This window comes from Cupressus sempervirens, chromosome 9 (assembly GCF_028749045.1).
Source record: "Cupressus sempervirens isolate cs-2001-9-10 chromosome 9, ASM2874904v1, whole genome shotgun sequence".
NCBI lineage: Eukaryota > Viridiplantae > Streptophyta > Pinopsida > Cupressales > Cupressaceae > Cupressus > Cupressus sempervirens.
The window spans coordinates 542,752,056-542,774,694 of NC_143126.1; the positions used below are offsets into that span (position 1 = coordinate 542,752,056).

Sequence of the window (22,639 nt, forward strand, 5' to 3'; positions counted from 1 at the left end):
CAATCTGACTGACTAACAGTAGATTGAACTTCATGCTTGGAAAAAAGTACACATTGAGAAAGATCAAATCCACCCCCCCCCCCACCAACAAGGAAAATCTAATGTTGTCTTTCCCACCAACTATATACTCCTTGCCTCCAAAGATCATTGAATCAAAGAAAGGCCTGAATTCAATGAACCATCTCGACGATGTGTGAAATGCCGAGAGGTAGCAAAGTCAATGTACTAGGTAGATGATGTCTCATGATCTGATGGGCATGTGGTCATGAATGCATAGGAGGCAAACTCCTAATCAGAATGCATCGCAGTTTGTGCTTTCCGGTGAGACCCTCCCTATGAAGATTGTCCAACAACCAACCATTTCTTGCAATCTATCTTCATGTGACTAAACTTGTGACAATAATTGCATTGAACACTCTTTTTCTTTGAAGATGCTAGAGGTTTACTTGTTGCTTTCTATTGGGATGACTGATCTTTATTTTGTTCTAGTCCAGGGCATTGCTTGAGAAGGCCACTTGTTCAGTGGAGAATGGACTAGGATCGCTTTCGAACTGTTGCTTCCATCTATCCTATTTTATGAGCTTGTTACATAGATTATTAAACTTTAGATCATTGCTAGTAGAAGCAGAGTAACGAGAATCGCCATAAAATCGCTTGAATCGGCGATTCAGCAATTAGATTCAGCAATGGCGATTTTTTTGGAGTCGGAAATTGTCATTGCCGATTTCTTCAGGTGAATCGCATGAATCGCCGATTCAGGCGATTCATCCAAAAAATCGCATGAATCGCCTGAAAAAATCGGCATGAATCGCCCGTGGCCAATAAAGTATAGAGCTGTAAAATTAAAAAAAATTGCTTGTTTTTTTTACTTTGTTTTTGACCTATTCTCTTTGTTATAACCCTAAAGGGCCTTCTATTTGTTTAACATGAGTAGAAGAGAGGAAAAGTGAGAGAGAAGAAGAGAAAAGAAAAGCCATAGGTTTCTAACCGGCAAGAAGAAAGAGCACAAAAGAGATCAGCAATCCATTTGGGGAGGCCATCAATTGCATTGGGAGCATTAGGGAGCCAATCTCAACACTCCTCAACTCATTTGCAAGAGGTAAGTGCTCTTTTTTTTTTTTGCATGTTAGTGTATTATGCATTTTTTGTTAAATTCTTATAGTTTTCAAGATTTTTAGTTTAGATCTTGAATGTTCTTTATTTTTACTAAGTTGCAAACTAGGGTTTGTTGTTTTGTAGCTTTTATTAGCTTCAAACTTTGATATTTTACATATAAATTTTTATTGCAGCAGCCTTTGCTTTCATTTTTTGCAAATTCGCAATGGGTAGAAAAGATGAATGTTGGAAATATAACGAAGAGTTTCCTGGAAGAACCAAATATCAAACAAAATGTATTTTTTGTAAAGAAAAAATAACTTCTATTGCTTTCATTTTTTGCAAATTCGCAATGGGTAGAAAAGATGAATGTTGGAAATATAACGAAGAGTTTCCTGGAAGAACCAAATATCAAACAAAATGTATTTTTTGTAAAGAAAAAATAACTTTTGGGGGTATTTATAGATTGAAATACCACATTGCTGCTATACCTGGACACGATGTTACAATTTGCACTCACCAAACTCCTGAGGCAAAACCCACTTGCTTAATGGCATTAGAAAAAATTGAAAAAGACAAAGCCAATAGGAAAATGCAACTTGAAGGGTTAAGGGGTATTGGCTCCCATGTTCCCGCATCCGCATCTGCAGTCACATCCACATCTGCATCTGCATCAGCTTCTGCATCTGTAGGTTGTGTTGGAGAGGGTTCTTCTAGGCCTCCTTTTATCCTAGTTCTTCTGCTCGTGCTAGTGCTAGTCGGTCACATACTGAGACAGAGTCCCACACCAACCTATTGCAGCCTAGAGTGCGGAAAAACAGAATGGATAGTTACTTTGTGCCCCGCACTACTCCTAGTTCCCAACCCACGCTTGAGGGCATGGGTTTGAACAAGGAAATTCATGATGCTGCCAGAAAGGAGATAAGCAAATTTTGGTACTTTTGCAACATTCCATTTATTGCAGCCAGGTAATTGATTCTTTTTTCGTTGTTTTCTTTAAAGTTAAAATTAAAATTAAAAGTAAAACTTTAATTATATTTACTTGTTTTATAATTTGAGTCTTTGACATCTAAATTTTTATTTGTGACAGGGCTCCTTATTGGCAGAACATGATAGACGCGGTTGCTATTTGTGGTCCGAGGTTTAAAGCCCCAACTAAGGCTGAGTTGAGCGGATACCTCTTGGATGAGATGGTAGAGGACATGAGGGCTGAGCTCGAGGAGAACCGAAAGGAGTGGATTGCAAAGGGTTGCACCATCATGACTGATGGTTGGACAGATAGGAGGAATAGAACACTCCTCAATTTTCTTGTATCCTGTGGAGGTAATTGATCATTCTACTTTCCTACATACATAATTGTAAATTTTGATTTGTTGAATGCTAATTTGTTGATGATCCATTTAATTTTAATATTCTAATTCGTTGTTTTGTTACTTGTAGGATATACCATGTTCATCAAATCCATTGATGCTTTCGCACATGTAAAAAATGCCACATACTTATGTGAGGCTATTGAGGAAGTCATAGCAGAGGTGGGAGAACAAAATGTGATCCAGGTGGTGACGGATAATGTAGCAAGTTATGTTGCTGCAGGTAAACTTTTAACTTTTCAAGTTTTGAAAATAAATTTATTTGAAATTTGAAATTTGAATTTTTAATTGACTTAAAATTGTTGTAGGTAAACTTTTGATGGAGAGGCACCCCACCATATTTTGGTCCCCTTGTGCGGCACATTGCATTGACCTCATGTTGGAGGAAATTGGCAAACTTGAGTTTGTCAAGTCATGTGTGGAAAGGGCAAAAAAATATGCAAATTCATTTATAATCATTCATTTGTCCTTAGCACAATGAGGAAGTACACAGAAGGCAAAGAGTTAGCTCGCCCAAGTATCACGAGGTTTGCCTCGAATTTCATCACCTTGCAGTCCTTGTTGACATCAAGGGATGAATTGAGGAGCATGTTTGTTGGGCGGGAGTGGATTTCCTCTTCCTATGCTACGACCATTGTAGGGATAGATGTGGCGGATTGCATATTTGATGAGGATGGTTTTTGGAAACCCGCTAGAGAAATCCTGCAGGTAAATTTATTGCAATTTAATATTTAGTATTTTACTTTTACTTTAAGTTATATTATTTTATATTTAAGTTTTGACTCAAGTTTTTTGTTTTACTTTATATGTAGGTCACCGAGCCCCTTGTAGCTTTGCTACGAACTGCTGATGGGGAGAAGCCCTCTATGGGCTACATTTATGAGGGCATGGATAGGGCCAAGGAGGCCATCAGAGCCCAATATGCAGGAGTGCAGGAGAGGTATGGCCCTATTTGGGACATCATCGATAGGAGATGGCAGAATCAGCTCCATCGACCCATCCATGTAGCAACTTACTTTCTGAATCCAGCATATCGTTTCCGTCCTGAGTTCAAGGCGGATGCGGAGGTTCTCACTGGCTTATACACAATGATTCAGAGGTTGAGTAGCGATGAAGATAGCACTGCTGCGATTGTTGAGCTAGACCAGTTCAACAATAAAGAGGGGCCACTTTTCTCTGGCAGGATGGCCATAAATGCTCAGACAACACTACAGCCAGGTAAAAATTAAATAATATATTCAATGCTCATGAATCTAGATTCTAATCTTAAAGTTGATTATGTAATTTTAGAGTTAACTTGTAATTTGTAAATGAGACTAATTGTTTCTATTTTCAATTTTTCCCTTATTGCAGATAGATGGTGGCAAATGTTTGGGGCCACAACCCCAAAACTTCAAAAAATTGCCATTCGTATTCTGAGTCAGCCAAGCAGCGCTTCTGGATGTGAGCGCAATTGGTCCATGTTCGAGCACATCCATTCGAAGAGGAGAAACAGGTTGACAGTGCAGAAGTTGAATGATAGTCTTTGTTCATTACAACCTCCGTCTTAGGATCAGACAGATTTTGGGCACTGACTCCTCTCCGATCATTCTGGAGGAGATTGATCCAGAATCAGAGTGGCTCACAGAGGTTGTGGATCCAGTCTTCACTGAGGAAGACCGTATGTGGGTTGACCAGGTGGATATAGAGGCTGAGGCAGCTAGAGCACGTTCTTTAGGCATTGGTAGACGCACACGTGCACGCACAGGCATAGGCCCTAGTGACGTTCATGAGCCCATCTTACATGCGGGAGATATGGCTCGGCAGTCCTCTAGGACCTACATTAGACGGCTTGCTACTAGGCAGACTGGATACTCAGAGGCTGAGGCTGAGGCTGCAGCCGAGCTTCAGGATGATGTTGAGGATGATGATGATGACTATGAGTCTGAGGCTTGAGCTGAGCCTTGTTTTTATATTTTGTTTACAGATATTGATACTGAATCATTGATAGACATATGTTTCAAACTTTCATGGATCTTCATCTTAGATTCTTACATACATTTATGATTTGATGTCTTATGGATCATCTTACATACATTCTATGATTTAAATCATTGTGATCATTTGATTTCTATTTACTTCAGCTAGCCTACAATTTACATTTTAGATAACATAGTTACATATGTGATGGATTTTATGTTCCATATTTATGTATGTTAAGTTTTAACTTCTATTTGATGATGTTATAGTGTGTTTAAGTTATATTCAATAAAGGGTGCATGAAATAAGTTTTAAATTGTTAAAATTTTTAAATTTAAAGGGTTTTTTCAAATTCGCCGATTCATTGCCGATTCACGATTCGATTCTTCCTTGCTGATTCCGATCCGATTCCGATTCTTGTTACTTTGAGTAGAAGTGATCTTGAGCAGCTCAATGCAACGTTCGTAGGATTGCGGTAGGCATTTTAGTGTGATCACTACCATATCTTCTTCCTCCATCTTGTGGCCAATAGCTTTGAGCTGGTTGCGAGTCTCCTTTATCTTTATAAGATGTGCTTGAAGAGACATCTTCTTATCCATCATGACAGAAAACAGCATATGTTTTAAAAGGAAGCGCGACTTGTCAGACATCTGATGAAGATCCTTCAAGATATCTGGGATCTCTTTAACTATTTTCCTAAAAGGCACTTGAGGAAGTTGATCATTTGTAACTGAAAGTTTTATCAGCACGACAACTTCTCAATTACACTCGTCAAATTTGTTTTGATCTGACATAGTTTGCATAGGATGTGTTTCTTTGCCCAAAACTATCTTATCAAGACAACGACATACAATTATTGTCAACATATGCTGCTTGTAGGTGTTGTAATTGTGCCCATTGAATTGTTGATTTCCCTCCAACATAATGTTGATCAAAGATGCCATCACTGAAATCTAGGATGTTGGTCAACTCTCTGAAGACATGAAAATCGAGGCAAATGTTGCCCAATTACCTAAACTGAACACACTGGAAAAGTTGAAGCAAAAGTAGGGTATATTATAGTGAGCTCAAAAAAGAAATAAAAATCAATCAGAATTTTTTCAAAAATTCGAACAACCCTAACTAGGTCAAAGGGTGTAAAAACTCTATTTTCAAAAACACAAAAAACCCATATTTGTTAAATCTGAAATTTTGACTCGGGATTTCGAGCCCATTTAAAATAAAATAAAAATCAGAGCCTTCAGTTTTTAAAAAAGAAAATCACGTGTAGAGACTGGAAAATTGTGCTGAATGCAATTTATTTGTTTTTCAGATGAGTGACTAACTCGTGAGGTAAATGGAGCTCAAAATCATGGAATTTTCCAGTAACAAATTTGCAAGTTTTTAAACACCAAAGAAAAACACGTTTCATCTGAATTGCTGGCAGCAGTTGAATGAGAGACACAAACAATATATGTAAAATGGCGGGCTGCAGACTGGAAAAGACCACAGCAAGATAGAGCTGAAAAATGTGGGAAATGGTCAGAAGTCAACACACAATTGTCAAATGGGAGAAAAACAAGAATCCAAAAATAGTGAAAAATCCAAAAAATGCAGTAACCCTAGCTTGGGTTTGGAACAGATTGCAAAAAAATAGTAAGAAAATGAAACCCTCAAATTGTTAACTACAAGTAAAAGTGCCCAGAAAGTTCCATGCTGTGATGCCATGAAACTGTAAAAGCTGAATAAATTGTATTACAAATACCAAGAATATATATAGTTTACAAATGCTATAGAAAGTGTTGAGCAAAAAGCAAGATTGTCTAAATAAAGATGATGAGTAAAAATAGAACTCATTAAGGCAAATAAAAAATAAAGCCTAAACGATCGTTAACTAGGATAAAAAAATAACAGGCTAAAAATAGCTATAACATAAGGTACTAAAAGTAGTCCACTATCTAGCACTCCTCATGCTAAAGCCAAAAGAATTCTCTCAATGTATTGATCTAGCAAGAAAAGGGGCATTAGAAAAGCATCGAGTAACTCCTTGTTCATAGTGTTAAGAGGAGTTACTCTTGCCATCTCAGCAATCAACACCCAAAGGTTCAATATTCCTTACAATTAATGAAAAACAGTTATCATGATAGCACCAAGTTGCTCATGGGCTAGGAAAAGATATATATATATATATATATATATATATATCTAACACATAGATCAAGTTGAACAAATACACAAAATAAATGCATAAGCGTGCTATATATAGCTGTGTGTGTGTATTTTATTCCAATATTGCTATATATATGGGGGAGGGGGGTTGAATCAGTTATCCAACTAATATCACAATGAACAACCTTAAACAATTTTAATCATATGAGTAATATAAATTGAAACCACAAACAGATACTCATCAATAACACCAAATATGTTAACTAGGGAAACCCTTGATCAGAGGGAAAACCCCAGTGGGGATGGTACCCACAAGATGATGTACTACTATATATATATATATATATATATATATATATATATATATATATATATATATATATATATATATATATATATATATTGGAATATATAGCTTCAAGTCACTAATGCGCTAGGAAGCAATATTGGAATAAAATACATACAGAGAACTATATATAGCATGCTTATGCATTTATTTTGTGTATTTGTGTAACGTGATCTATATGTGCTTGTAACTTAGTGCTAACTTTCACTCTACATGTTTAATTACTCAATCGTCTTAGATACATCCACACTATTTGCTTAGAACACGACTATATGCATGGATCTATGCATGGTTCTATAGTTAGCATTCATACATTTTAATGATCATTGGCATACACATATACATTTATATATATTTTAACGCATAGTCCTAAAAGAAAATGAATGAAGAGATTACCAAGTTTGTTCCTTTAAATTGATAAGAAGGCTCCAATGCATTAAATTAATTATAAGGCCAAAATTCTTTGGTAACAACAAAAGAGAAAAGACAATTGTCTAGACATATCTAAGGCTACACCCTTCTTAGACCTGATGACCGGTTAATCAGTTACGGTTCCTAATCGGATGACATTTTCAACCTTCACCACATATCCACATCCCCTCATTTTGATTATACTTTGGATGGATCTTCTCTTGCATCCATTGATAAAGAAGGATTATTACCATCGTCTTTGCAAAAATCATAACAATAAACCATTTATAGAATTATAATTTACATTGACCATCCATAATGAAGTCCAATGTAACTTTATCCAATATTCCACTTAATCAATTTTAAATCAGGATGATCATAATTTCTCAACTCAAATAAATGAAAATCACTTAACCATCCAACATCTCACTTAATATGAAATAGTTGTTAAAGTTATTTTAAAAGGTTCACAAGGAAAGGATGCAACAGTATGCAGTGTGTTGATCTGAAATTACTTACTATTGAAAGTATAGTTCTTAGTTTATTCAGCAAATACATTTTTGACTTATACTGACCTCCCCTTTACATGAATCTTCATTTTTTGCAACCTGATAATCTTCAGTACATTTAATTCCATTTAAATAATATTCAATTTTGTAAAAACAACCTGCCAACTTTTTTTTAATTGATTTTCTTGTTTTTCAATTTTGTTTGGGAATGGGCGGAGCTCAAGTTCTGCCTTTTACTTTGCAGTTCTTGCATTTATTTACATACAGACAAGACATTTTTAATCTGGCTTCTGAGACTTTGAAATATGTGGGTTAACATGAAAAAATGTAGAATTTTATTTGTACTCAAGAACCATCCTGGAAAGAAAGGTGGCTACCGTTTTTAGTTTGTCTGCATGACGACGTTATTCATTGTTTTCCATTCTGCATGAAACATGCTGGAAAAAATACAGGATGTTCCATTTTCTAATCAGTAATGTCAAAGGCACAAATAAAACATCATACAAGGTGGGGTTGTAGCTATTTTTGTGGTGGCTTAGAAGATACATGCCAAGTATTTGACAAACTGTCTATATGAGATGCTTACATGGAATTCCATGATTCAGGGCATATTCAACATGAACAATGCCCTTCAGCATTGGAGATTTCGTGGGAGATGTAGTTGGCAGGTGCTTTTCTAACCATAATTGTTCTCTAAGAAGTTGCTTGGTAACTGTGAAATGAGTCAAGAAATTCAGAGCTTTTCTTGTTTGCAGGTATTTCAAATTTTTAGTAATTTTTATAGCCCTGGATTTGGTGCTACCATGGTGGGTTTTATTTCTTTCATTGTGATTTGTACTAAAAGTTATATTTGAAAAAGTGGCTCTTTATTCTGTAGATTCTCTTTTGTGCATCTTAAAGTTTTTGTCCAGTTATAAATCTTCTTTTTCCTAAATTTCCTATGCAATTATGGTATTATCTCTACAAACAATTTTACTTGCCGGGATCAGTTCATTTAATTTAAATTATTGCCCAGTAGCCATAACTTGTGCAACTGCACTTGATTTAGGTACAATTAATATTTGTTTTTCATGAAAATACCTGTTAATGGGTATAATGATTCTAGTATGCCTGAATACATGTGTTTTTTTCTTTGAGTAGTGGTTCTCTATGTCTATAAACTAATTCAGATTGGCAATATTTGGATGTTACCTGTTAAGATTATTTATGGATTGCTTATGCTGAAGATTCCAAGGACAAGGGATAAAGAAGAATTTGCACATCAACCATATAAGTTGAGGTTTCGTTGCTGCTATGTAGCATCATCAGCCATCCGGTACTCAAAGAGGTGAAAATAACTTCAAACAGAACATTTCCATGGTCTTTATGAGACACAAGAAAATTTAAATTTTAGAACAAATAGCCTTCCAAATGTCTGGTAGAAAGTTTGCAACATATGAAAGAGCATGTTAGTAGCCAACACAACAATGTATGAATTATCATTTAAAACCTAAAATACTAACAAAAACCATTGCCTTGCAATGTTTGGGAAGTGAAGGTAGCCATCAATTTTTTGTTGAGGAGAGAAAAATAATGGCCAATGTGATTGCTGTTGGTTAATTAATATTTACCCACAAGCTTAAGTTAAGCTAATTGCTAGAGTTAAGGTAAATATTTTATTGTTTACCTACATTACCTTTTGTGTAGGGTAGTTGGATGTTACCTACGCCCTACCTACTCTTGCACCTCATTGGGGCCTGCATCCTTGCCCTTGATTGCATAAGCAGAGTAATTGTCATTTTTGAACATCTCATCTTAATATCAGTTATCAATCTAATAATTTGTTTTTCTCTTCATGAATGTTTATAGCTGTGTGTGTTCCTGGAAGGTTGATCCCTCCAACATGGTATCAGAGCCATCTCACAACTACTCCTGCATTTGAGATTTTCATCAGTTGAGCTTGAGGTCCTGAAAGTTTTGTTTATGCAATGACAACATTTCATTTGGTGCCATTCTGAATTCTATCGATTTTTTGTTTGCAGAAGGTGTTTTTTGTGCAGATCTGCTATACATTTTGCTGATCTGGTTCTTTCCTCCAGTTGCTATGTATTGTTTGGATCGGGCTTCCTTGTTATGGCTGGCTTGGTCATTGAGTTGTTATTACACATTCTACAGAGCTTGCAAGGTCTGTTGTGATTGGGGATTCCATTTTAATCTACAACCCCTTATATGCGTCTTTTGCATGGGGATCTCAAACTTCCCGTACCTGGTAGATTATATTGTCTAAAAAACTGTTTTTTTGGCCTTGGGACTTTTCTTTTTTTTGGCAGTGATTGGCAGTTTGTTCTAGATCTGTAGGTTTTTTTACTGTGCCTTTCATTATTGGAAGGAGCTCTCATTGTTTTGATCGAGCCTTATTATCTATTGGCCATCTCTCGGTTTTTGCCTGTACATTGATTGGACAGTGTTGTGTATAGTGGGTTGGGATTGTGTTGTTTTCTGCCTACCATTTTTGAAGTTATTGGCCTGCATGCTGTTGGGTCTGCTCTTTACCTTTAGCGAACACTATCTACCATTGGCCATAGATTGAGTATGAAGTTTGTGCTTTTAATTTGGTGGGAGGATCTCTTTGTTGGCAGTGGAGTTTGCAAGTTATTGGTCGTTTTTGTCCATTTTTGCAAACCCAATTGCTTTTTACTGTTAATATTTTGTCCAAAAGGCCGGTTACCTTGCTCATTATGCTCAAAGTTTTTTCACAGTTGCTGTTGACACTGTTTTGGTTAGCACTGTGAAGTTCTCTGGCTGGCATGTTATTTTGCACTTGCTTGTTGAATGGTGGGAGAATTTTTTTCTTTTGAATCTTGGAAGTTCGTGGGTGTGCTATTTTTGAAGCTTGCTGTTAGCTAGTGATAATTGTTCATTGCAGGCTCGTGTCCTACCTGGCTGTCACAGTTTGTGAGCTGCAAGTTTATATGGAACTTCAGTCTTACATCCATGTGGGGGAAGTTATTGTTTAATCCCCTGTACACACTCTGCTTTGATCATGAGCTTAGCCTCATGTTGTTTTGTCTACTTTGTCATGGTTTTGTGTGGCAGTTTGACTTAGTTTTGGAGCTTATGAAGGTTGAATTTTGTTTGTGTTGGCCTGGAGAATTGGCTTAAAATTTGGCTACATGGCTGTTTAGGGGGAAAATGACATCAATGAATTTAACAATGTAAACTAGACGAGATAAATTCAGTTACTAACCACTTTCTCACAGCCATTCAATCCAAGAGAAAGGGGGGCTTCCAAACATAACTCCCAATATAACTCAAGTTAGATTAGCAAAACCCGAGTAGGATAAAGGGATGCCAATATTAAACCCAAATTATATCAAGCAAGCAAGCAAGCAAGTCCTCTTTCATGCAATGTTAATTAACTTTAAGATGTGCAATGCAAATGTAAATTGAACCAATTGATTTAATGACAAGAGTAAAATAGATCTTTGAATCAACCCAATTAAAATATGGAAATAGGTGTTTACTAAGAGCTAAAAGAAAGGGTAAAAAACTTACCTTTAAATATGCAAGAGAATATGCTTTTTTGCTCTGAAAATTGCGGATCTGAAACAACGATTTAGATTTCAACTTTGGTTCTGCAGTCAGGATAGAAAACCCAAAAAACCTTGATTTTACCAGATCTCTCGCAATAGGTTGACCAAAAGAAAACCTTTTGGAAGGTTTATGGGAAGTTCGACATGTTCCTAAGGCACTGTAACAAAACTGACCAAGGTTCTCTTGAAGCTCTCGACAATTAGTTTTCAGATCCGAAGTCACAATTCCGAATCCCGCTCTTGCATATGAGAAGAATTGATTTTGTTTGTTGGAGGAATTGCCTTGGTCAAGCCCTAGATTGAGGAATTAACCTTGAAATGAAATGAAATGTAAAGCATGAAAGGAAGCAAGACAAATTGTAAATTATACATATGAGTGAGATCTTTATAGTTCTCATAGAGACCAAGTAAGATCTTGGTAGAGGGCATTCATTGAGAATGTCAGGTTTCTCTTATGAGAACTCATAGAGATCAAAGGGCATTCTTGAATGTTGGCCACAAAGGGTGTTCTTCATGAGTGTTGGCTGGATGTTGAAGATGGTAGCTGCGATAGAGATCTTTATCTTTGGAAATATGAATGTTATTATCGTTATTGTTATGTTCAGCTGAAAAAGACACTAAAGTTTTAATTTGTAATATTAAATGTAAATGACATGTGTCATTCTCATGGATTGAGGCATGAATATTCAAAGAGTCATATTTAATTATAGGAGTTATGAGAAACTCAAGAGATCTTTGGTTAGAATATGAAGAGTCTCTTCTATTGTTATATATTCACATCATGCGATAAGCGTTGTACACCTGAACATTTCATTATCAATAAAGATATTTTGTGTTGTGTAGCTGGGTTTTTCCCTTCATTCTTGAAGGGTTTTTCGATGATATTTTTGGTGTTCTTTATTTCAGTTTTATCTCTTTATTATTGGTGGTTATTTCATAGTGCTCTGGGCTCTAGTTTCAACATGGTATCAGAGCAGGTTAGATAGTAGCAATTTTTTTTTTAAAGTAAAGTTTGCATATGAAATGGGTCTTCATCATTCTCTTTGACCCTCAAGATAGTTCCGTGTATAAGATTGCAGAGATATCATGACTTCAGTAATTTGCTTTGAGTGTTTATGCTATGATTCATCATCAATCTTATTTCTTTTATCCTAGTTGCATCTTTGAATCGCTGCAGATATGATATTATCGGTGATCTTTTAAATCAAAGTATTGTGCTAGACTCAAGGCTGTTGTGAAGCCTGTGTCTAATCTTATTTTTCTGTGTTTTGGCACTTGTTCCATTGATAGGGAGGAGTGATTCATATTATAATTTCTGATTCTTGTTCGAAAGTTTTTCATCTTATGCCATTTTTGGTCATTGTCATTTTCTCTCTTATTATAGCTGGCTAAGTTTCTTTATCCTTATGACATTTCCAATTTATTAAAGCCATTTTGTTTTGTGGGAATTTTTTTGTGGCATCTTTGCATGGATTTTTTCATTTTTTCGTGGCTCTATGGTGTAGCGGCAGGGTGTTTCATAGAGTGATATTGTGGGAATCATTATGGTGACCTGTGGGAATCATTATGGTGACCTGGCACCATTAGTATGATGGCATATTCTTCTTATGTCTCACCTGCCATATGTTGTCTTTGGTCTCCTTCTATCGTTCATCCTCTTTATGTGATACAGTTCTTTGTTTTATCGGGTGTGTTTCATGCAAATAACTATGGTCAATCGTGTGATATAGAGAAAAATTGTTTTCTATATATTTTTGGTGATTGTGTTTCTTGTTGTGAAATCTTAATTCATATCTGATGTATATAGCAAGCCTGTGTATTTACAGTAATAGCTTTCTATTTAAGTGAACATTTTTCTTATGCGACTTAAATATATTCTCATTTGTTTTTTAATTGACGTTTTCATTGTGACATGGTTTGTCATGAGCATTGGGCAAACAATACCTTCTTGGTAACGCATCATGAAGTCTTTGTATGGGTTTTCAAGTCCATGCATCTTCTATCGAAAACTCTTTCATGTATGTCAATTTTTTCAGTGGCTCCGATTCATTATTGTGATTGTTAGAGAGGTCTTCTCTTCAATTGGTTCATATGTCATTCGTTTGAATTTTCTCACCTTACGGCTGGTCACTGAAATCTAAATCTTTTAAGAAAGATTGCATGGAGGGTGTGAATTCAAGAGGGTCGACCTAACTTCAAATGTTAGCTATCAAATTCATTTTAATATGCTTGTCTTTTGTGATGTCAGGTGTGACAAACTTTATTGCTGCATATCATTTTGTGCATCAAGTGGAAGGATTTTCATTTCTGGAAAGATACGGGCTTCTGTTTCATTTGCTTGGTCACATTTTCGATAGTATGTGAAAGAAGAACAGAAGAATTTGAAGAGGGAATTGCTAATAGCGCAAGAGGAAGTCAAGCAGATACAGCTCGTTCCGCTGGTGATTGGGCAGTTTATGGAGATGGTAGACCAGAATAACGGCATTGTGGGTTCCACTATAGGGTCCAACTATTAACAGAGAGGTTCTTAAGGCCTCCATGTCTGTTGCCCTTCACAGACAATTCAATGCCCTCGTTGACATCCTACTGCCCAAAGCAGACTCTTAAAATTTCGCCTCTCATAGTCCGAGAAGCTTGACGTGGCTTATTCTGATATCGGTGGATGTGACATACAAAAACAAGAGATTTGCGAGGCAGTAGAGTTACCATTGACACACCATGATCTTTATAAGCAGATCAGAATTGATCCTCCCCGTGGCATGCTGCTCTACAACCCCCGGGCACCGGCAAGACCATGTTGACCAAGGTCGTTGCTCACCACACCACTGCAACATTTATTCATGCTGTTGGCAACGGATTTTGTCCAAGATTTCCTGTGCTAGAGATTTAAGGTTTGAACATGTTGAGCCCATAGCAGAAGAGGTGACTGACACCTGCTGTTTCTTTGTCAACAGATAGAAAGGAGAATAACAAGGGGGGTTCTTTGGTTAATGCTCACTCTCCTCCTAATGGAATAGGGACAAGGCTGCCTTGATTGTCGACATCACCAAGTTGGAAACTGAGTTGTCAAAGGGATGCGCCGAAGAAAGCTCATTCAGTTACACTTTATTAGAGTAGTCTAGGCCAGCAAGAAAGCTTCTAGTTATGCATGGATTGATTCTATTGGACCAGCTCTGCTACAGATATAACATTGAGAGGGAGCTTATGTTTTCCTTAAAGAGTTATTGGTTGGAAAAGGATTTCAGATGTGATTGCATTCTTCAACTACAAAGTGGGACTTTGTTGGGAAATAGTATTAGATAAGTATTATGTTGATATCATATTCTTATAATTATATTGATGCTATGGGATTTACAGGCATTATTTTGAATCTCTTTGTTTATGTGTGTTTATTGAGAGTAGACCACAAAGAGATAAGTATTTATGGTTATTGCTAGAAATAGAGTATGTTATTGTTTGGCATATTTGATTGATTGATCGTTTATATTTCATTGTTGCAGCTACAACAAGAAAGGCAATAGGTTGCTTTGGGAGATGTTAGATTCAGAGGGAGATGTTCAATCTTAGAGGGAGGTTACACTATCTAACTGAATATGATGATCAAAACTATTTTGTTAAGAGGAAGTGTTTATGGAATCCCCTTCATTCTCATATATGCTATTTGTGGTATTTGAGACTTAAATGGAATCAAGTCTTAGTTTATTATGCCTATTTCTATTCTTGTGTGAATAAATGAGATTGTAAGATCAGCTATGATAACTCTTTCACTATGCGATAGTGAACATCATGTTGAGAGAGTCCATGATGTCATCACGTTGAGAGATTCCGTGATGGGAGTTGGATGTCATGTTGAGAGATTCCATGACAGTTCACGTTGAGAGAGTCCGTGAACAAAGGCTTAGCTGTGAGTCTTGCAAATCTTTTCATGTTGAGTGATTTCATGAATGTGATTAATTGTTATAGGGTTTCATGTTGAGAGATTCCATGAATGTGACTAATTCCATGAATGTGATTGATTGTTATAGTTTTTCATGAATCTAATAGGATATATGGGATAAAATTTCATCATTCACATTTTGGTTGCAGTCTTGTGTGATTGTTTAGCTAAAGATCTCTCTCTGGCTAAGAGGGAGTGTTGAAGATGGTAGCTGCGATAGAGATCTTTATCTCTGGAAATATGAACGTTATTATTGTTATTGTTATGTCCAGCTGAAAAAGACACTTAAGTTTTAATTTGTAATATTAAATGTAAATGACATGTGTCATTCTCATGGATTGAGGCATGAATATTGAAAGTCATATTTAATTATAGGAGTTATGAGAAACTCAAGAGATCTTTGGTTAGAATATGAAGAGTCTTTTCTATTGTTATATATTCGCATCATGTGATAAGCATTGTACACTTGAACATTTCATTATCAATAAATATATTTTGTGTTGTGTAGCTGGGTTTTTCCCTTCATTCTTGAAGGGTTTTCCCAGGATATTTCTAGTGTTCTTTATTTCAGTTTTATCTCTTATTATTGCTGGTTATTTCATAGTTTTTTGGGCTCTAGTTTCAACACTGCAAAGGGCATTCTTGAATGCTTGCTACAAAGGGCATTCTTCATTAATGTTACATCCCAAATTTTGACCTAATTTTAAATTTATTCATAGCCGTTAGACCGAACGGATTTTTCTTTCATAATCATGTGAAGCAAGTAGTTATTTATATCCATTGTATTAACTGTTTAATAAAGATGGTCGTTATCCATTATTTGTCATGTGATGTTTAGCAGTTGCTTGATTTTAGAATTATGGTTAATAAAAAATCCTTTCAAATGTTAACATGAAAATTATTATGGAATTTGTTATTACCATGGGAATATTGCACGGGTGATCGCAGGAGAAGATGAAGGGGGGAAGCACTGCTAAACGGGATCAACGAAATGGGATACTATCTTAGTCCAATCATCAGATTGACAGGTATGATCTTAAATTGCTTGGCAAGGACCTAGCGACTTGAACTTCAAGATACAATTGAAGGACCTGCATGAGCTATTAAATAAATATTTTACAACATAAAATAATTTAATTAAAATATAATACATACCTCAAAGGATTTTGATTGATCTTTCCATCACATAATTATTATAAACACCTACTATGTATGTACACATAGATATAAGAATAAAGTGACACCATAATATTATTAATTCTTTTATAATAGTATGATGTCACCTCATAATCATATCTACGTTTATGTAGATAGATATAACCCATAATTATTTTTGATTTATAACCTTTAAATCTTTTTCCATCTTTATTTCATTCTTTTTGCTAGAAAACCGAATGACACTTGGCATATATAATTGGTGTCCAAGAGCCAAGACTCGCCCTCTTACGTTACAGCTTCTTGGAAGCCAAAGAGTCCTTTAAATTCTAATATATCATGAGGTCGAGAGAGACGGAGGGCATACAAAATCTCATTCACGACTTCCTCTCTCATTTCCGACTTCCATCTACCACCTGATACTTTGCAAATACCATTCAAAATCTCTGCATCCATAGCATTGCCAATCATTTTCTGCATTGTAATAGTCTTCTTTGCTGAAAACGTGATATATTTTGCACAGGATTTTGCGCTTGAAGATCATTCGTGGAAGGGTTGAATCATAGCATCTAGCTAGACTCCTATTTTTTTCCAGATTGTATCAGGTTATGTAATCAATTGTGTTCCAAGCATTGCTGTATATTTCTTTATCAATTGTTACTGATTTCCGATTACCAAAACAGTAAAACTGTAGTTATATTCTTCTTATCATCGGTTGGAACCTCTTTGAGAAAGAGTTATTTATGATGTTATGAAATCATGATTTAAATACGCCACTGGAAATTAGAATCAAATGATATTTTTGCAAGTCTTAAAGAACATATTCTTTCAAATCATAGATTGTGATAAGTTGGAAACACATATTATTCATGAATCAATTGAGAATCAACGGACAGAGCCGATTGCTCTGAGAATCCAAGCACCTAGGACTCAGTGGTTGTATAGCCTTGGAAAAGGTGAAGAGGTGAGATGGAATCTGCATTGACATGTAAATAAAGTTAGATACGATACAATAAATCTAAATAAATTATTTATTAGTGCATGCTTGTCCATATTGTTGTTCCCTTGTTTTCAAGTCGAGTGGTGGTGATTGGGTCATTGAACCCATCAGAAAACCTTGGCCAAGGTCGTTTAAAGGCATGTGTGCCATCTATGATCTCTTGATGTTAGTGGAGCCAGTTATTCATACATGTCCGTCCATAATTGTGCGAACATTCTAAACACCAGAATGCTTAGGTCGTTGGACTAAAAGTATTCCAAGCTCGATTCCGGGGTAGGGAGGGCCTTTCTAGTTCAATAGATTGTGTGGGGATACAACCCTAAGTCAATGCTTCTCCTCTCACTGAAAGCTGAGGCTTGCACAACCAACCAAAGACTCAATGAATATTACTTGTGTGTTCTTCCTTTCATATTAAGCATTTACTTTACTTGTATGTAGGAAAAGATAGTTAATCGTTGATCCAGTTATTACAGTTGATCATTGATACAGTTATTTCAATTAATCGTTATTATAGTTACTTCTGATGATCAATGTTACAATTATTTCAGTTAATTGTTATTATAGTTATTTCTAATGATCAATGTTACAGTTATTTCAGTTAATCGTTATTATAGTTATTTCTGTTAATCGTTATTTAAATTATTTCAATTAACCGTTGAAAGCAGTTAATATCCCATGAAAAGGAATTCAATTATTTGTTGGGAGAAACTCTTTATCAATCGTCCTATTTTGTTATGAAAAATTGTTTGTTACAATTAATGTCAGCCATAGAGGACATTCTTGATTGTCGGCCACAAGAGGACATTTTTGTGAATGTTGGTCACAAAGGGCATTCTTGAATGTCGGCCACATAGGGCATTCTTAGGGAATGTCGGCCATAGAGGGTGTTCTTATGAACATCCTCATTCTTGGTAGAGGGCGCTCTTTGTGAGTGTCCCCATTCTAGGCAAAGGGCGCTCTTGGTGAGTGTCGCCATTCTTAGCAGAGGGCATTCTTGGTGAGTGTTGCCATGCTTGGTAGAGGGTGTTCTTAGTGAGCATTGTCATTTTTGGCAATGGGTGTTCTTAGTAAGCACCACTATTCTTGGGAGAGGGCAATCTTGGAGAATGTCACCATTATTGGAAGAGGGTATCCTTGAGATTCTATATCTTAGAGTCAAGCAACACTTATCAAGGGCGAAGTACTACAAAAAATCAAGATAAGTTTTATCTTTTGGAAAATATTCTTAAAATATTAAAAACTCTAACATCAAGTTGAAATACCCATTTCAGGATCTTTCAATTAGAATTCAAAGTTGCATAATAGGACATCATGTACATTCAGATTCGCATTGTTTGAGGGCAAGCAATTTTGGGAAGGGCAAGTGTAATGTCCCCTTGTTCAGATAGGACTTAATAATAAATAATTAAAATAAATTAATAATTATAATAAGTTATAATATAAGTAATTATTAAATTAAATATATTTTTGAAATAATAAACAATGAATTCAATATATTTATTGATATAGAATAATATAGTATTATATATTAATAAAGGAATGTGATATATTATTACAATATAATATAATACATCATTTATATAATGTATTAATATTAAATAAAATATGTATGATTAATATAATAAATAAATAATAGATTAAATGAATGAACGATCAAAGATATAATAAGTAATAGTGATATTAATAATAATAAATAAAAATAAAAATAATATAAATGCAATGAATAACAAAGTAAATGAAACATAAATGATAAATATAATTTTTACCTTGATGACTTATATCCCAAACTGATTCATTTATAATTAATTACTACATCCATTAAAGGATAGTGATTAGATATAATGCTGGTTATGAGAAGTCAATGGAAGTGTCTTTAAGAGACATAGTATCTATGTTCAAGGTATAAAAATGAAGCAATCTCTCAGAATGAAGGTGCAGGAGGGAATTAAAAAAGACAACATTTTAAATATATCTAGTGTTAGAAAAGTTGATCAAAACCAAAGGCGTCATGTTAACTTAGCATCCCATGGGAGAAATATAGTGCACTGTCTATGATTGAGAAGAGAGAGATTCAAGCTTCCAGGGATGATCACCAATTAGGAGATGAATACAAACAAGAGCCCAAGAAATTAAGATCAGACTCATTTAGTGACTAAAACTCTAATTCCATCATTATGAAAATAAGAAGAGACCTCCAGAAAATGATACTTCTACAGATATTTTGGGAATCATAATTATTGATATTAATATTATCAAAGACAAAATGGTGACGGGTGCATATGAATGATAATGCCAGCATATCTAAAACTCATAATGGGAACTAGTCGTGTGCATTTTGGTGATTCTCATTCACACACCATTCAGCAAAAATGTAGATATACTTAGCAATAACTACAACTATCATTGGTGGCATTATCTGGTTGGACTCAGTAATACTCAGCGAATAGAAGTTGAGGAAAGAGTTGATGGTTCCAAGACAGATCAATGCTGAGACAATGACCGACACTAAGGAACAGTGATCACATCACCATTAACTTGGCAGGCAAAAGGATATAATACAGGATGAGCCTTTCCTTTTGCACAGGCAGCAGATTGTGACCACGCCTTAAAAGAAAGAAGATATCCATTATACACTAAATTGAAATACCAGCTAATATTCCATATATTATATTGGATTGTGACTAGGAAAGTCCTCTACAAACAACTGAGGTTCGTACTTTCCTCATCCCCAGAGGTGCCATTAAATGCTTAATACTTAAATCGAATAGTGGTGCATTGATATCATTTAATTGTGTAAGGAAACTTACAGAATAATTATCCAATCAGTTCCGGAAGTTCAAAGGGATATAAGATCAGATTGCATAGACAGAGAGAAGAAATAATCCTTGAATCAGAAAACAGCAACTTGATCAATATACTTGTCTGTCACGTTTATCTTCAAGAGTCCACTATGCATTGATCACTCTGCGTAATTGAAGTTTATACAATTTTCATGAATTGATTGAACTCTTTAACACTTTGTGATTAAATAAAACATTGAGGGGAAATCCAACTCTTTCATGATAACAATGTAGTCAACATTACAGAATCTCTCCATTACGATATTGTGATCCCCATAACCTAGTTTAATTGCAGAGATCAGATAATGCAAGTATAAGAAATTGAAGGAATTCTTACATATACCTAATTGGGGACATTAAACTGCCGCTTCTGAATTAATCTCCAAAAAGAAATTGCCACGTTTCCTCCAAAAACATCCTCTATTCATGCAGCAACTAGAATATAAATGGAATAGAATCTTTTAGATGACTTTTCCTGTCCTTGACTCCCACTCCATTGGCTATTTTTAGCTATGTCACCATGAGTTTCTATGACAGGGAGATGCAGTTCCACGCCCTCGATTTTTCAAGCCAATTTTAGGTACAATCAAGGGACAGCAAAGGGGACAGCTATAAAAATATATAGGGAAAATTTAATATATACAGGGAATTTCTAAATATTCACATGATAAAGCATGCATAGTATATGATTCATAAGATCTTCAAAACAAATTAGACCTGCGGATTTCTGCTGATATGAAAAACAGTTAATCACTTTAAGTGCAAATCTAACATCATTTGTTTCCTGAAATTCAACTTTGCAACTGGATGCAGAGTTTGGTAGATGTTTCTTAACTATGACAGCTGAAAAGATTATCAAGCTGACTAGTTTTGGTTGCTCCTTTGCAGCAGGTTATTGTTGGTCGATGATACTAATTTTTCTTGGGAGATCCAATGTCAAATTTGTACTGCAGTTTGTTTGCTCGAGCCATATTTGCACTCTTTTCCCAATATTAGGGAAAAGAAATCGACAAGCTGATTAACTTATTCATTGAAGTCACTTTCTTGCACACTTCCACTTGATCTGTTACTTTGAATACTTGTTTATTTATTAGCAAAAGGATTATATGTAAATGAATCATAACCCTCTACAGAAGGAATCATACAGAGTCTGCAATAACATTGTCTTCAATCAGAGTTTAAACCTTCCCAAAAGCTATTAAACTAAAGTCTAGTACTGAAGTTGTAAAATACACAGTAAAATGGGAATTTGGAATACCTATAGTGTTCGTGACCATTGAGAATCCAAACTGTTGTCTTTCCATGGGACATAGACTGGTATTGTAGAGCTAAAAAATGCTCAAAATTACTTTCTATGATTCTTTCGATGATTGAATGCTGGAGACAAAGTGGTAATCTCGCTTATTGGATGTTGGGAGGCAGGGGTCCACATAAATATTTAAAAATAATTTTTTTGTTGAACTAAGACTTTTTCCTTAAAGTGAGGATTGATGCTGGGGACATTGGGCTGTTCTCAGGACAGTCAGAGGATATGGAATGGTCAGACATCCAGACGACCCTGGCATCAGTCTTTGGTGTCCGCTGGACATTTCCAGTGAATTTTGGTGAAATGGGCACAGCCCTGCGTCCCCAGGACATGGACTGGGTTTTAGTTCTGGTAATGCGTCCTCCGGTAACGTTGATTTTTACCCTCATCATGAAAATGTGTTATAATGGCTTTGGTAACTCCCTTTCCGCTATCAAGGCCATGAGCTCCTAAGGCTAGTTTTAGAACAATAATAAATAGAGAAGATCATGTCGGATGCAAATTAAAAGTTATAAAAAGTAATTAAACTTTAGATGAATGCATTATATTAAATATTATTAATTCTAAATTAAAGATTATTATTTATTATTTGTTTTTGGGTGGTAGTAAGATTGTTTGTGACCTGGACGCCCTTGCATTAGAAATACAAGTATAAGAATTTTTATGAACATGGTGCTGAGTAGTTCAATGGACAATGACCATCCTTTTGGAATGAGCATATTTGTCAGCATGCTCTATTATTGTGTCGAGTACATTAGAACATTTCTTTTGCCTTTTCCAACATTTACTTGAATAAGTTTTTTTGCCAAGTTCATTTTTTCTTCGAACTTTTATCTTTTTTTGTGAACTTTTTCACTATAGCCTGACCTATAATTATTTCTCCTCTTTCATCTTTTTTTTGAAATTTAATCAGATATTGTAAATTGATGTCTTCCTCCACTAAATACATATCCACTCCTCTTCTCTAGCAGGATTTGATCCACCACTGTCC

At 35.4% G+C, this 22,639-nt stretch overlaps 2 protein-coding genes and 2 long non-coding RNA genes across 4 annotated transcripts; all 4 read left to right on the top strand.

The window, feature by feature from the left end:
* Positions 1–736: 736 nt before the first annotated feature.
* LOC149539777 (uncharacterized) lies at positions 737–2,738 on the top strand. The gene is made up of 3 exons (XM_089802610.1): positions 737–1,099; positions 1,293–2,418; positions 2,536–2,738. Exons 2-3 carry the CDS (start codon positions 2,205–2,207, stop codon positions 2,736–2,738), a joined length of 417 nt encoding a protein of 138 aa, XP_089658736.1. The 5' UTR covers positions 737–1,099; positions 1,293–2,204.
* Positions 2,558–4,576, top strand: LOC149539778 (uncharacterized). The gene is made up of 4 exons (XM_089799344.1): positions 2,558–2,688; positions 2,774–3,173; positions 3,278–3,683; positions 3,819–4,576. Exons 2-4 carry the CDS (start codon positions 2,880–2,882, stop codon positions 4,013–4,015), a joined length of 897 nt encoding a protein of 298 aa, XP_089655470.1. The 5' UTR covers positions 2,558–2,688; positions 2,774–2,879; the 3' UTR covers positions 4,016–4,576.
* A 4,054-nt stretch (positions 4,577–8,630) lies between these two features.
* On the top strand, positions 8,631–15,378 carry LOC149539779 (uncharacterized). The gene is made up of 2 exons (XR_016355941.1): positions 8,631–9,165; positions 14,911–15,378. It is a non-coding gene; the product is annotated as an uncharacterized LOC149539779 (long non-coding RNA).
* A 611-nt stretch (positions 15,379–15,989) lies between these two features.
* On the top strand, positions 15,990–21,601 carry LOC149539780 (uncharacterized). The gene is made up of 2 exons (XR_016355942.1): positions 15,990–16,375; positions 21,231–21,601. It is a non-coding gene; the product is annotated as an uncharacterized LOC149539780 (long non-coding RNA).
* Positions 21,602–22,639: the final 1,038 nt, after the last annotated feature.

Excerpts from the sequence above, each read along its gene's own strand:
- LOC149539777 (XM_089802610.1), top strand. The coding sequence starts at position 2,205 with ATGATAGACGCGGTTGCTATTTGTGGTCCGAGGTTTAAAGCCCCAACT. Across the intron at positions 2,419-2,535 it reads TTTTCTTGTATCCTGTGGAG|GATATACCATGTTCATCAAA; the intron begins GTAATTGATCAT and ends TGTTACTTGTAG.
- LOC149539778 (XM_089799344.1), top strand. The coding sequence starts at position 2,880 with ATGTGTGGAAAGGGCAAAAAAATATGCAAATTCATTTATAATCATTCA. Across the intron at positions 3,174-3,277 it reads CCGCTAGAGAAATCCTGCAG|GTCACCGAGCCCCTTGTAGC; the intron begins GTAAATTTATTG and ends CTTTATATGTAG. Across the intron at positions 3,684-3,818 it reads TCAGACAACACTACAGCCAG|ATAGATGGTGGCAAATGTTT; the intron begins GTAAAAATTAAA and ends CCCTTATTGCAG.